Here is a 15489-nt window from a genome sequence, read left to right on the forward strand (position 1 = left end):
GAAAAACGGCGCACAATCGTACTTGACCTTCTGCCGGGTAATGTAAGTTTGAATTATTTTTAGCGATTTTAGTACAATTAATTAAATCATCTATGATCAAGTAATTTATGTTGGCCAAATTGTGACAGATTGTATCGAACAGCTGATTTCTTAAAAAAAAAAAAAATTGGCATTAATTTATGTTAACGAGGCATCAAGATTACGTTACCCGACTGAAGCTGAAATGTTTTCAGATCTAATGGATGAATGCTTATGCGTGTTTGGCACTTTATGAGTGTTACATCTTTTTCTCTCATTTTTAAATGTATTATTTGATTCATACTTTTAATTAATTCTCACAGTACATTCAGTTATTTCTCGCAATACATTGGATCGACAATTACTAATTTTTTTCTGAAAATATAATATTGATTATCGATTATTCTTGTGAAACATTATCGGTATAATCGGTGTAATCGCTAGATAACGGCTATTTAATTGTGACATTTCGTGCACAGGAATGGACTTAAAATTATGTCGCTACTACACCAATCTACGTTATCTAAATAATGCTACCCACTATCACAAAGCACATTACAATCACCACAATACTACAGTACAATTAATCACTACAATAGAGGTAAATTTGCATTTGATAAATCCATGGGTAAACAATAAGCAAAAAAGTGAGCATTAACGAAAGAGAGAAAGTAAACATGTTTGAAAAGAACTGTCTTGGAAAAAAATGAGACAAGAAAGAAGAAGAGAAAAAAAAAAGGAAACAAAGAAAGAAAGAGAAAGAGAGAAACAATCGTAAACGTGGCCTCACCTTCAAGGATCAGTATAGTAGGCTCGGGGGGGAGTGCGGTGCTCCCCGAACAAACCCACGGATCGGTGCTTACTTCTGGCTCGTAAGTTGAAGTGGAGCTCCCATCGATTGATTCGCTATTCTTAGCAAGGTCGTCCATCGTCGAGAGATAATAGTTTTCGGTGGTGGAAATCGTCGCATTGATCTTCGCCGAATCTTTCACCGCTGATTCCGTATCTTGCTCTCTTCCGTCCGCCGATTTCTCTCCCGATTCTAGGAGTTCGTCGTCCAACATAGTGGCATTAACGCTCTCGAGCTCTTGTTCCAGATTGTCATCGATCGCTGAAAAATTGTCCCATTCATCAGAGGACGAGCCCATGCACGGGCAGGAGCACTCGCACTCACCACCGGCCCAGATGGGCGCCGGAGGCGAAGCAGGTGGTTGCGGCGGTGGCGGTAATCGCGTATCGACCACGCTTATCGATTCGGCATCCTTAGCAGGGATTTTTTTCATGCTCGCTGCAGGCGGCACCTGCGCTTGATCGATGTTAATCCCGGACGAATGGCCGTCCTCGGTCGGCACCGATACCGAGAGGACGTACAGCGGCCTCGAAGAAGCGGCAGATGGATTCTCGGCAGCGATCGTTACGTTTATGAGCACTCGATGCGGTGACGATGATGATGAAGACGATGATGGGCCGGAATGAGCGTCGCGATACACGGGCACCTCTATGATCTGTACTCGTTGAGTGATCGGTGAATTAGACAGATGGTCCGTATTAGAGGGGAACCTGGGTGACGCGTTGCCCGATGAATCATGCACCGTTTCATGCAGAGTACTCGTTGGAGGTGAATTATAATTGGTTCTAATTAACGAGGAATTTTCAACGGGTTCGTTAGCATCGACAGCCGCTTCGTGGAACTTCTCTTTAAACTTCCGAAGCAACTCGTCGTCGCTCTCTTCTCTCGTGATGATTCGTACATCGTCTTTATTTTGACGACTCTCTCGGGAAACGACTTTCATCTTTACATTGTTATCAAGAATTTCAGATGTTTTAGTAGGATTTTTTGCTTTTCCGATCGATTGCTTCTTACGATGAAGATCGACAATCTCTATCTCGTCTTGTCCATAGCTATAGATCGGTAGGGGATAGTCTTTCTGAAGTTCTTCGGACTGTTCAGGAGGGTTAACGATATTGAATGAGGCTTCGGACTCGGACGACGAACTTTCCTGGGAAAGCTCTCGTGTTTCTTTCACAATGTCCGACGTCTGAGATTTTATTGATTTCGTGGTCATATTTATTGTCTTTGAGATATCCTCCGTAAAGACAGCTGATCCATTGTTTTCGTCCGAGATAATTTCTTCTTTAGATTTATCGTGCTCACCTTCAATCTTGATTCTATGTTCCTCAGACTCTTTGATTTTCTCATCGTTACTTAACAATGCACGAAATGTCGTTTCTTCATCGTTTACATTAGACGAAACAGTGCTAGCGTCTACCTTGTTTCGATCCATTTCTACAGAAACTAACTGTTCACTCGTATTGAAATTACTTACGTTCGATCCTTGATCCTCCGTTAGTTCAATCGAGCGCACCTCTGTTACAGCTTCTACAATGGTATCGGCAACATCTATATTACCGTTATAATCGACGGGGGAAACGTTGCTGTCATTTTCTATAGTTCCGCCAACTACTCGGTCGTAATCGCTGCTATCTGCGCCAAGTTTCGCGGACTCCGCGTCGGATGCAGACGTCGTAGCTTCGGTACCGCTTTCGCCAATGTCCGAACTTTCGGACATGCTGGCGTTATCGGTGTCGCGGTCGAAATCCGCGGAGTCATCGCGGACAAGTTTCGAGTTCGGGGCTTTCATTACAACGTGTTCTTCTCGCGTCGCCGATTTCTCGAGCGCATCAACGGCGTCTTTGTCGACGACCGGAAAAATTTCGGGGAGCCACGAGGACGTCGTGGCGGACGCCTCGTCGTCGGGCGACTCGCGACTGAATTCGGAGGTCGACGCGGAAGAACGACCAGAGCCGACAGAGACAGAGGACGAAGAGGAGAGATGATCAGCGACAGTGATGTGAGTTGTATGATCGTGCGAGTAATTAGTAGTAGTGGCGGAGACATTGACAACAAGCGACTCCTCGGTGACCTCGTTAGCTTCGATCGAACGGTCGACAGCCTCCTTCGCCGGACCTGGACCATCCGCATGCTCCGAATCATGCACAACTTTACCGGGGAACTTGTCATGCAACGGGACTGATCGCTGCTCGAACCCCGAGGTCTCAGCCTCAAGGGCGGTCGGAATCAAGGACGGCTCCTCGGGGTCACGAGGGGGTGGCAGCGCGACAGTTTGGTGCAATGCATGCTCATTAAACGCTTCCCTACGCTTACGGCTGTATACGACACCATCTAGCAACATGCTATCCGACGTGCTAATACTACCTCCTGACGATGATGGCTGCCGCGTCTTGCCGCCCGATTGCGACGTCGTTGAAGTGGACGACGTGGACGTCTTGTTCGCTTCGCTCGACGACGGTTTCGCATCTGTGTTCTCGCCTACCAGGACCGTGCACGCCTTGGAGCCTTGGTACGACCAGTTCACTAAATTGGACGCTTAATGAGAAATCAATTAGGATTGGTAAGGTGTTAGTTTGGAAAGCGTCTTGTTATTACGTTTCATCTCGTATTGTTCTAAAATTATTTCATGGACAACAAAAGAATCGGATGATAGATGTTTATAAGCTTGAGATATTTTTGATGATATCAGGTTGTTGCTTAAATATAACATATCTTAAATGGAAGTCTTAAATTTGTCCTATAATTTTCTTATATAGAATTATATGTCTGATATACAAGAGAGATAACTGATAAAACAAAGAAAGGTACAGAAATGGCATGGAATGCAATATGCGAATAATTACCTGCGACGTAGGTTAATGCCGCGGTCAAGCAGAGCGAGAGCATAATTACTACTATGGCAATTAGTTTCCAGCTGCACCAATCGATTCCCTTGCGGAAATGACAGCGGATGCTTTGTCTCCTCATCGGGATCATCGACGGGGCGTGCCCGTAAGGTAAAGGTACCCTGAAAATCGATGAAGGCCGATTTATGGCTGCGCATTTAAATTTTCGGTTTCTCCCACTCCCTCCCCTGCCTTCCCATCTTTCTTCTCTTCACCGGTAGCAGGCTCCGTCAGGAATACGCGTCGTCATTAACGATTATCCGCCCGCTCGTTAGCGGTCAGAGATTAATCTTTATCCCGTTGTTTTATCCGAAAAGTTACACGGACAGCGGTTCGAGTCGAACCATTACACGGTGTTACATAATTTCTCGATGCGCCGTTGTAATTAGAGAAACACCGTCGAGGAATTCGGCACTTCAGTACAATTTTCAAGCACATTCGCTCGAACTCTCGGAGTTTCGCTATAGTAGAGAGTTGCTTTTCCCTCTCTCTCTCTCTCTCTCTCTCCCTCTCCCTTGTGGTCGAAGAGAGACTCGAGAAACTCGCAATGTATTCTCGCTCGTTACATACCCCCATAGAAAAGCAGGAGCCCTCGAGTGTGTTTGTAGCGAACGGTTGCCGCCATCGCCGCTTCCAAGTAACTCACAAATGTCTAACCAAAATATTTAAACGCAACCGACGGATTCTGAAGCGCGGGCGGGAGAGCGCGTTTGCTTTCGTTGCACCTGATAATGAAAAAAACGAGAAGCAGACGCGCCGCGCGTCTACCGTCCTCTCCAGGCGACGCGTCGTCCTCGCTCCCGCTGTTGATTCTACGCGGATTGGACGCGCAGTTTTTTTTTCCTATCGCGCAAACAAAATAAAAGCGGATGATTTGAAGTTCTCCGTGTGAAACTTCCAGGTCTCGGAATTCCCTATTTCACGGCCCGATGTCGAAATGTTTAACCGAGTATTTGACTTATTCGTTACAAAGTTTCAATATTGGAATATCCGGCGTTTTTGAACGTCAACTCTTTGGTTTTGCCACATTTACATTTTCATCGTATCTCGTTGTTTTAGCTTTTAATAGAGATGTAAGTGCAACGTAATGAATCAAAAAAATAGTTCAATCGTGAATCATTTCATTCACCGCAAGTTTTAAGGATGTTCCGTATGTACAATCCCAGCAAAAAGTAGCTGAAAATCAATATTGACGAATATACCACTTTTGATGTATTTTGAATATAAGAAATTGTGTGGAATATTTATTATTGCGTTTTTACTGAAGTATTCCGAATTTTGTTAATCGAAATGATTAACTTTTGGCAGAGAATTTCGCCTTGTGACAGATACATGGCTCATTTCATTGAATTATATTTAATATCTTTTTAATCAGTACTTGTTAATTAGTACTTGTATAATATTATTTGACCAAATATTTCCTCTGTATCTACACTTTTGCACATTTTAAACAAATTCTGTATATTAATTCCATGTGTTTTTGTCATTTGAATCAACGTGGTTATACGTTTCCCATAAGAACACATGTTAATTTAGTGCAAACTAAAATCCTTATAACTTGTGAACGCTTTAGTGAATCGATTTAAAAATTGTACTGAAGATTCTAAACATATGTAAGGACATTCGGTATAATTTTCATTAAATTCTCAATATTTTGAAAATAGGTACAAAACATCCTTAACATGGAATGACGAATTTTTGATAATAAATTCTTTTTTATCGAGAATATATTATTATTGCGCGCAATTAAATGTCAAATCGGCTACTAATTCAGCATTACTTATTATCAAATTACTTTTTCCATCTCGTATTGAGTCAATATCGCTTTATTTAATTCCTGGAAAATAATTCGTCCAACTTTCGAGCGCGCGTTAATGTCATTTAGCAAATTTGCATAACGCGAAAGTCCGGAGAGACTCGAATCCTCGAATTGCTCGGATACCAAATTCCGTTGCGTCCCCGTCCGAAAGAAGTTCGTTTACGGGTTCCGTAAATACGCGGCGACCGTTTTGCGAGTCTCAACGAGAGAGAGCGTTCCTCGAGGATCTGTGGCGAATGCATCGCAAGGACCCAAAGGACCGGCGATTTTCCACGGCGAGCAGTCACGCGCGGAGCAGGGACGTCTTTTCCTTGAGGGATGACAATCCGCGCTCAAACATTAACTCATTGTGCGCGTCCCCTGAATAGATGATTCATGAGGATCCGTCGAGTGGCGCGAAGAAAGAAGCAGGAGAGGACGCAGAAGTCGATCAACCACCGATCGCCTCGTCCGTCTGTCGAGGTTTTCGAAACACGCGTTTCTTCGACCTCGCACCTCGATTCAGTTCATTCATGGACGACACAATTCGCCGTCTGAGAGAGAGAGAGAGAGAGAACGAGGAAGAGAGAAGGAGAAGAAAAATATTACCGCGGTAAAAGCGCGGCACGTACGACCCTTACCTGTCCATGTTGTTCTGCAGCTCCACCTTTATTGGACTGTTCCCCGTAGACTGATTCTTGTTGTTGTATTCATTCTTCGGTATCTCTGCAAGAAGGTAGAAGAAACGAAAGATGAGACGATGAAGATAGTTTGTTATAGTCGCGTCTGACAGATCGGCGAAATTTCTCGTGGGAAACGGCGCCTCCCCCTCCCTCCTTCTCGCCGTCGAGTTTTTTCGCCGAAATGTAAATGCAATTCAACGCGGCGCAGCTTACATTTTACGTAATGCATACGAAATCGCATTATAAGCATTGTAATACGCGGAAGTTAGTATACGCGAGACAGCTTACTAGAGACAACTTTTCGCGCGAGAGGATGCGCCTATTTCTCAATCCTTAAAAGCTCCGCGTCCAGGATTAGTTGCTTCATCGAGCTAACTGATTCATGGAGGTAAATGATATTGTTAGAGGTAATAGACGCGGGCACTATACAGGTTTCACGCGGGCTCTCTATCAATCCAACATAGTTAAAAATGTTCACCGCGTCGCGATTCGACGAGATAATGACACCCTTCGCTCACATTTATCCTCGCACGCGGTATTTCCGATTACGGAGGACGTATAATTAGATCGTATGAACGTATAATTATAATTAGACGCGGAGGTCGACGAGCGCGAGGCGTGGTCAGCCGTTAAATAAATTACGATACGTGTCGATTCTTCGTTTTCAGCACGAGACTTTTCCCGGTGAACGACCAGACGTTCTTTGTGATGCCAGACGCGAGCGTCTTTCCGTCCGTTTCACATCGCATGTGAGACGGTAGTCGCGGCTCTCCTGTTGAATCGATAAGTATATGATTCATCGCGGTTTCGGCTTGAATTTCAAGCAAGCGGAATGCGAGTCGCGTGAAGGGAGAACTGTGCGCGTTTTTAGGTTTTAGAAAACCACCGGGGAGGGTCTTGAAGGCAGGGAAAGAAAATATGCCGTAACGAGAAGCCTTTATTTCTTTTTAACGAAGCTAATTTGATCGAACGACGTATTTTGTAACCAAATTCTCTCCTCTCTTTATTTTCATCCTCTTGAAAATGTTCCTCGAGCGATTTTCGAAGTTGAAAGACGGGATATCCTACCCAAGATACATTAAGCATATTTGGCAGATTGTCGCGACGACAGTACCGATGATTAGTGGCGGATGATGGTGGGATCCCATTCGCAACAACATGCACGAGTGGTATTAACGCGTTGATCCTCCCTTCACCGGGGGAACCTCTAATACAAGTTTCCAACGTAGAATCGCACAAATTCTATTATAGCTCTCTCGTGTGATATCCTACTAAAATATGTAGGATATCTCGATTAGAGACGATGAAATATAGACTTTTCTCGGATGAATATATTTATAAAATGCTCGTTGAAATTTATTTCGACCGCAAAGATTGACGAAAATGTATACAATATTTATAGGGAGCGAGAGAAAAAGGAAATCTGAATTGAATATTCAGTGCCGGATATAATGACTGATAAAATAGAAATAAACGCGGCTGAAATGTATTTACATTTGTAACGAGGCCCCGAATTAATTTTAGAAGTTTAACCCGGCCATTCGTGCGGCGAGATATCATGCGCGTTGCGCAATTTAAAACGCAGCGCTCCGCGGCAGCGTTTTGAATATTAATGAGCCACTTTGCACGTTTACGCGCGCAGGCGGCATTCGAGTTCGAGCTTTGTTGTTCTTGACACTTAGCCCCTTTCGAGACTGCTTCACGAAACCCATTTTCGAGGTGCTCGATAAAGAAGAAGAGCAAAGCAGGCAAAGAGAGAGGTAGAGGTAGAAAGAGAGAGAAAGAGGGAGAGAGAGAGAGAGAGAGAGAGAGGAGGGAGAGGGAGAGGGAGAGAGAGGGAGAGAGGGGGGAGAGAGGGGGGAGAGAGGGGGGAGAGGGGGGAGAGGGGGGGAGAGGGGGGAGAGAGCTGGTTACTGCAGTCTTTTCTTATACTGCAAGGGAGAACCCGCTCTTTCTCCGTGCCTTTACACATACCACGGCGATGCAACGCCGGTAAAACGCGGGCGTGGGAAGAAGAGGGCCCAGGCCGGAGCCGCTGACCCCCCGAAGCTGCCGCTAATTGCAGGTGTTGGTGCTCCGGCTCCGCCGAAATCCGGTGATTATGCCATTTAGGCAGATATTCATGATTACGGTGATTTCGGGGGTTACTCCGCTTTCTACCCGGAGGGTGCCTTACGCTTTTATTTTTTTCCTCCGAAGCGCTTAGGCGCACGAGACGGACGACCCCCGTCGCCCGGAATCGAATTAGAGGGGAATATCTGCTAATCGGCGGTTCGCCGGCGAGAAATCACTCTAATTGGCGAGCTGCCACGTGATTTACTGTAGATGATGCGCTCGCGAGAGGCGTCCCCGCGTGAGGAATAGCCCCGGCAAAGGGTTGAATGTGAATATGCATAGGATCGGGACTTTGTTGGCCGCGTTAAATCATTTGAGCGGCTAAATTTTCTGTAGCGCAATCATTTTCAGTTATATGCGTATACCTCGACTGAAAGCTACTGAAATAAATTTCTTCAAGTGACGTGAAACAATGAAATATTTGGACGCGACACGTCCAATTTATATACAGAGAATGAAATATACATACTTTGAGAAAACTTTAACAAAATATATGAATGATTAAAATACTTTCTTCCGTTTCAAATAATAAAATCATAAAAATATTCGCGATAAATATCTACAAATTTTCTCTTCTTCCATTTTAATTAATAGTCCATTGATTTATAATATTGTGTTGAAATTATAAATTTAATCTTTTATTCCTGATATTAACTAGATTGCCTTTAAGAAAATTTTGAAATTTTAATAATTAATTTCTATTATTCTTTTCATGTAAAGAAAATATAAATGTAAAAAAAAATAATAAATAATGAAATTTTAATATAACATAGATAAAAATAATTAAATATTATAAAAAAATACGTAATAATAAATGAGTTATAAGTGTAATATTTTTAAGTATAAATAAAAAAATAAATATAGAATTATATTCATCATGACTCTTTTCAATTCAATATTATAAATACATATTTAAATATAAATAAATTAATATCATGCAAAAATATACAAAATGCAAAGGATTAACAAAACTCGAACTTTATTTTATATAAATATATATATAGCTCGCTGGAAGAGATATACAGAGAACAAAAGTACATATTAATGTACTTTAAGAAACGTAATCCTTTTATATTCGTAAAAACCTTTTTCAATTTACACATTATGCAATTGACAACCGTAACAAGCACGACTCCACGTTTCGCCATTCAGAAAACGAATATGAGTGAGCGAGATAACCCTTGGAAAAGAGAAATCTCGACTATAAATGGAGCTAAGTATTATGCAGACGGTCATAAGCGTCAGGCCGTAACCGGGCAGTCAATATGTCGAAGGATCATAAATCACGAGCTATCTCATGGCTTTCAGGAGAACCTTTGAGACGGTTTAGCGTGTGCTTTAGAAAAGTGACGCAAGGGGTATACACACAGAGAAACGCATTGGCGGATAAGTCAACCCCCGGCGTCCGACCGTGGAATTTGAAAAATCTTTACGACGAGCTAAACAAGAGGAAGAGGACAAGACCGGGTGCTCGGACACTCTTCCCGGGCGGATCCGGAGATACTTTATACGTGGAAATGCTTAGGTTTCGCCCCGTTGTTTCCTCCCCGTAGTCGATACCACTCACTAGAGTGCCTCGGAAAATGTCGCCGCAAGGCGCCCTTTTCTTTCCTCGAGTGCGCTCGGTGGCACGAAGGACAAGTTGAAATCGTCAAGCGACCGTCCCTTCGTCGCAGCACGGGGTAGTGAATTCGAGCATGGTCGTTGAATTCAACATGAAAATCGTCTATTTATCTTTACTTTACATTAACTTGAAGTTTTGCATTTTAAAAAAGAGAGAGCATATTTTCTAAAAAAAAAAAAAGCATCGAGATTTAATAAAATGCAAAATAATCGTATTCAACACTTGCGATATTCGCGATCTCCATTGCCCGTTTCATCTCACGTCTTCTAGACATCGAGTGGATCGAGCATTTTTTTTTTGTATTTAATTGAAAAGTTGCCATTGGCAAAGTTATTCAACGTTACGATACTTTAAATTAAATTTGTAATTAATTTGCCTATACGAGTATAAGTTTGAAGAACACTCGTGAAAAGCTAAGTTAGCGAGCCGAGCCGAACCAGACCGATTCGATCCGGCGACTAAATTTTGAGAATCGCGCGCGAGCGTTCGAGGCTTGTTAGAGTCAAGTTAACTACTCCAACAAGCCCCGGGCTTTTATTTCCAACTTTTATTTCACGAGAGGAGAACCGCGTTTTCTCACGCGAAACACGCGAGCATCTCGCCGGGTGCGGCGCTATCACGTGCCTTGCTTTCCCAAGATAAAGCGAAAGAATACTGTTGGGATACTTTCGGCAAACAGAGGCACACGAAAAGTTGGACGTAAAAGAGGAACAGTTCAGGTACCTCGGCACGGCTTTCGAGGGGTCTTTGAAAAACCCGAAGACGATAAGATATGTCAAGCTCCCGCGCGAAAGGATCTGGAAATTATCGTCGTTGCCCCTTTCCCCTGTTGCTGAGGCTGACCCCCCCCCTCCCTCATTGGTTACCGCTGATTACGACGTATACCCTCGTCAAAAGATGTCACTTGCCGCCATCCCGTATCTAACAATAAGTCTTTTTTCGACGAGCTGGTGCAAAGGACGACATTATCGGTGGACACATCCTGCCACTCGGCTTCTTCTCCGTCAAATATTGATGCGTGTTGATATTTCTCTTCGCGATACTTTGGCAATCGCGCGGCATTATTAAAAGCATCGAGGAGTTTCATGTTTATGTTTGCGAGGAGATAACAAATCGATCGAGAAGATAAAAGAAAATCAGGACAGCACGAAAATAGTTTCATTTCTTGACAGAATTACCTGATCAGATAAAAGAGAGAAAAAAATCCAGTTTTCTCGATCAATATTGCCCTTAATTAAGGTAATGGAGAACGGAGCTTCTGTGCATGACAAAGATGAAAGGGGAAAATGCACGAGTACCTAAAATATTGCCTACGGATTCTTTGACCAATAGACTCTTTTTCTTTTCATTTAATAATTTCCGTAATAAAGATGTAGAGATCTCAATACACAGTTGTCGAATTTCGAGTTTCATTATTAGAAATCATGAAAGTTTTACGTTACGTGAATATTCTTTGAATATTTATAATTTTAAAGTGATAATTTTTATAAATAAAATTAAATTATAAAATAAATAAAATTATGAAGAAAAGGGGTAACTCGAATCCCCATTTCACGATACGCGACCTAGCTACTCATAGACAGAGGGAAAAAGGGGGAAAAACATCGTTTCCCACGAATCTTCCGCTTTCGTACATATATTTTTCGTTTCCGCTAAATCAGATTTAATGATCCCTACTCACTTGGTATATTGTAGAAGTTACCGGATGGGGTGCGTACGAGGCAGGATGGCTCGAGATCAGGATCGCGTTCGTGATCACTCGCTGCGTGACTTCCTGGCAGTCTTCCGTTGAGCCGGCTCATTGCGGGATTACGGGGTGGCACATCAGGTGGGCCCCGCGGTGCCGAACTGTCCAACAAACACCCTGCAACAACAATCGGAAAACATTTTTAATTTAAGATCGACAAGATATCCTTTAATTGCTCCATGCGCTGACAATAGAGTTATATATTTCGGCGTTCATATAAAGTGTGAACGTGTTAAGGGGATTTCTCCAAAGGTTTTCAAGAAAAAAGAATCGTTTAGCCTTGAAATTCTTTTCTTTGAAAAGACGAGCTTTTATTGCATTGTGTAATTTGTCTTCAGTCACCGATGTAATAAAACTTCGAAATCGACCGTCCTAAACTGTCATAAAAGGGAAAACTTCAGGTATCCGTTTTTATTAAATCGAAACTTTTCGATAGCTAAGTGATGACTTAAAGTACAGAACCCCTTTAAAAATGAATCACCCTAAAATAGAGAGTCGGTACAGGCTGTTTCGTAAGAAAAGCGCCGGATCGACACGTCTGCGCGAGGATTTGCCCTGGAATCTAGGGCGGCTGGCGGTCTCGAGGCTTATAATGGTCGCGAGTAATCCAGGACAGGTGGCCTGGGTTTTCATCTGGCAAAGGGTTGAGCCGATCTCACGATTAGGCACGCGTCGACCGTTATCGTGGCCGTCGGGGGTGGATAAATGCCAGATGGAAAACCGCTAGGCATATAGACCCTATCTACGAGCGATCTGAAATTTTTTTTAAACAAATCCGACAAAAATTTACTTTCGAATACGCGAGGCAACAAGACGGATTTGCGGATGTGTCACGCGGATTGGAAAGATTGTCGAAAGATATTAAAAATAGAAAGTTCTAATGCGGGAAGGTTTGTAACTTATAAAAGGCTATTACGCTATTTATTTCGGCATATTCTCGACGCGAGCGTTAGCAGATTATATGTGAAATGCAATATTCAGCGAAAGCTTCAGATATACTCGGGTAAATACGAGTGGTTGCGAAGTTAAATTTCAATCAGAGAAGGATAGCTCAAGTAACACAATATGTATTCTCGTGTCTGTAGAGAATACTTTACTTGCAATTTATTATTTATCTCAATATGTCTCTTTAATATTGCAATAAAATGTCACTTTATTATCCTTGCTCGTAAAAATATTTTAATAACAATTTAAATAATTTTTTAGCCATCAACTCATATAGATTTGAAAAATAATCAATAATGTAATAATCAAAAAAATATAATAAATTAAAATATAATAAATTTAATAATTATTAAGTAATTTTGAAGAAATATCAAAGAAATATTTTTATTTGATATAATATTTAAAATATTTGAATTTGTATTATGTAATCATTTTAAATATTATTTTTTATATTATTTCAAAAACGTGAACAACTTGTTGATGCCAATTCAAAAACATCATTTGACACGAATAGAAACAGATTTATTTAAATAAATAATTTTTTGAATCAATACAATAAATATAAATTGTGAAAAAATATTCAGTATTCAATATCGAATATTTTATTGCCCATGTGATGAAAAAAAAAATAATTATTTTAATCGATTAGTTAGAATTTCATTAACGAAAATAATGCATATCTAAAATATTTATTTTTCATTCGTAAAAAATGAATTAAATTTTTTAAAACATTTTATATTTTATCGACATACAAATTTCTATTTCAAATATTTTGCTTATCTTTGATAATAATTGATTAAATTCATTAAAGATTGTCGATATTATTCGAATATCGAATCGAGTATTTTATCAACAAGTTCGAAAAGTTCGAAAAGGATCCGAAGGGATTCGACAAGAAATTCGAACCATTTCTTTTGCATCGAGTGCTAACCAATGAGGCGGACTCGTTCGTACTTTTTTTCTGGTGGTCGTAACGAATATCGTCTGATATCTCATTGGACGATAAAGGGGCACAACAGGGGGCGGCGTGAGCGGAAGAAGACAATGACGGAGACAGAGCGAAGGGAGCCGGACGAATGGAAGGTGAAGAAAGAGAGCGAGACGGCAGAAAAAAAAAGTTTTATCCCATGCGACGACAAAGGACTTTCTCAATCTCGTCTAATCGCGTGCTCGTCTCCCCTTCGTCCTTCCTCCTACCCGTTTGCCGTAGCTACCAACTTCGATTCGTGCTTTGCTTACGCGACCTTCCCTACCCTCCTCCGTCACCCTTTCCTTCCGTCCCTTGATTTGGTTCACCCAAGAGCACTCGACCCTTTTACGACCGAACTTTCCCAGTTTCGACATTTCGTTCTCACCGTTGCTCTTCAACTCTCTCCCCCACTTCTTCTTTTCCTCCACTAGAAAAGTAAGATTTGATATTATTACCAATGTGCATCAATTCATAGAGATAGAGATGCGTAAACTGCTTCAAGACAGCTTCGAAAAATTGATAGATACTTTGAAAAAATATTTCTTTTTTTTTTCATTTATCTAGACTAAAATTGGCTGTAATTATTGCATATTGTATAATTACCGGGCAAATTAATATATTATTGCAATTAGCAATAATCACGTTTGTAATATCAAATGTGAAATTCTTTTATTATTCCTCCGATGCGCCCGGCGATTAAATGTGAATCCTTATATTAATAATTCCCGACGGTGGCTATTTAAATTTTAATTAATACAACAATGCTGCACAAACTTCAAAATCAGCGTGTAATATTAATTGTACGGTGTCGCTTTTTACATTAACATTTCCAGTCAAATCATGTAGTTGCGACATCTTCTACGTCTTGTCGCGGAATGCAAAACGTCGAGAGCGCCGCGATAATTTCCGCCGATGGAGATTTCAATGAAGAAGACAGTGTGCCTTGTCGACCATTTCTACCTGAATGCCGAAACTTGTTAACCCCAGGATCCGCTCGTTACGTATGAAGCGTTAGCGCGACTTGAGAGAAAGAGAGAGCTCGAACGCTTCGATCTATTCATCCTTGGAGATCCATCGAGGCAGAAGAGTCTGTGGCACGTCGTTATTCTTGCTAATAGATCGGCGGGAGTGGGTATTGTCCCGATAGTTACTTGAAGGATCTCACCCCGTCGTCATCGCTCCTTCTCTCGTTTTAGCAGCTCCGAGCGAGCGATCTCGTCGCTCGCTCTCGAGGAGAATAAATAAAAACAGACCGAAAAAGAGATCGAGAGAGAGAGAAAGTTTGAGCACCGACAAAAGGCAGGATCTTGCGTGCCGCTATCCGGTATCCAGGATGAGCATCGCGCGACAAAGGACGCGCGCGCGGGTAGAGGAAGAAGCGAGGCATTCGTGAATCGAATTATGCTCGCCTGGTTTGCGCGGATTGGGACCTCGTCGGCTAAGGGATCCCAAGATCAGTGGTAGGGCACCAAAGGACCTGGTTGCTTGAATGAGTTCCGACCTCGAAGGACCGGTGTCGCACACCGGGCCCGCGCGTAATGGATGCGCGCCCATTGAGAGCGCACGTCAAAACGCGTAACATAATATCGGAGCCCTTACGCGCAAGAGCCCATGCCTAATGGAATTTATTAGAGGAGGTACTTCCCTCCCCTCTCCCTTTTTTTTCGGGATCCCAGGTACGGAACCCGGGAACGGTGCGTTTTCGCCGTGGAATCAAGAGGCTCTCCAAGATCGTCAGATTGTCTTCGGATTATTGGACGCATTCTTTCGACACGAAAAGTCGAACTGAAACGACCATATGAGGAAAGAAAGCAAAGTCTCGATAACGATGGTCGCGCGTCATGTCGTGTG

General features: G+C 42.2%; 1 protein-coding gene across 10 annotated transcripts in view; it reads right to left on the reverse strand.

The window, feature by feature from the left end:
* Positions 1-15489, reverse strand: part of LOC105259560 (teneurin-m) — a 708083-nt gene that overhangs the window by 14997 nt on the left and 677597 nt on the right. For 7 of the 10 annotated variants that reach the window (XM_025411467.1, XM_025411465.1, XM_025411466.1 and 4 more), the window contains 4 exons: positions 11658-11840; positions 6196-6280; positions 3715-3878; positions 809-3406 (listed from right to left, as the gene is read on the reverse strand). In XM_025411467.1, coding sequence (XP_025267252.1) covers positions 809-3406; positions 3715-3878; positions 6196-6280; positions 11658-11840 — 3030 coding nt within the window. The remainder of the gene's footprint in view (positions 1-808; positions 3407-3714; positions 3879-6195; positions 6281-11657; positions 11841-15489) is intronic. The other 3 variants (XM_025411471.1, XM_025411464.1, XM_025411472.1) reach the window with 3 other exon arrangements.

Source organism: Camponotus floridanus, unplaced genomic scaffold, assembly GCF_003227725.1.
Source record: "Camponotus floridanus strain SB8 unplaced genomic scaffold, Cflo_v7.5 scaffold4, whole genome shotgun sequence".
Lineage (NCBI taxonomy): Eukaryota > Metazoa > Arthropoda > Insecta > Hymenoptera > Formicidae > Camponotus > Camponotus floridanus.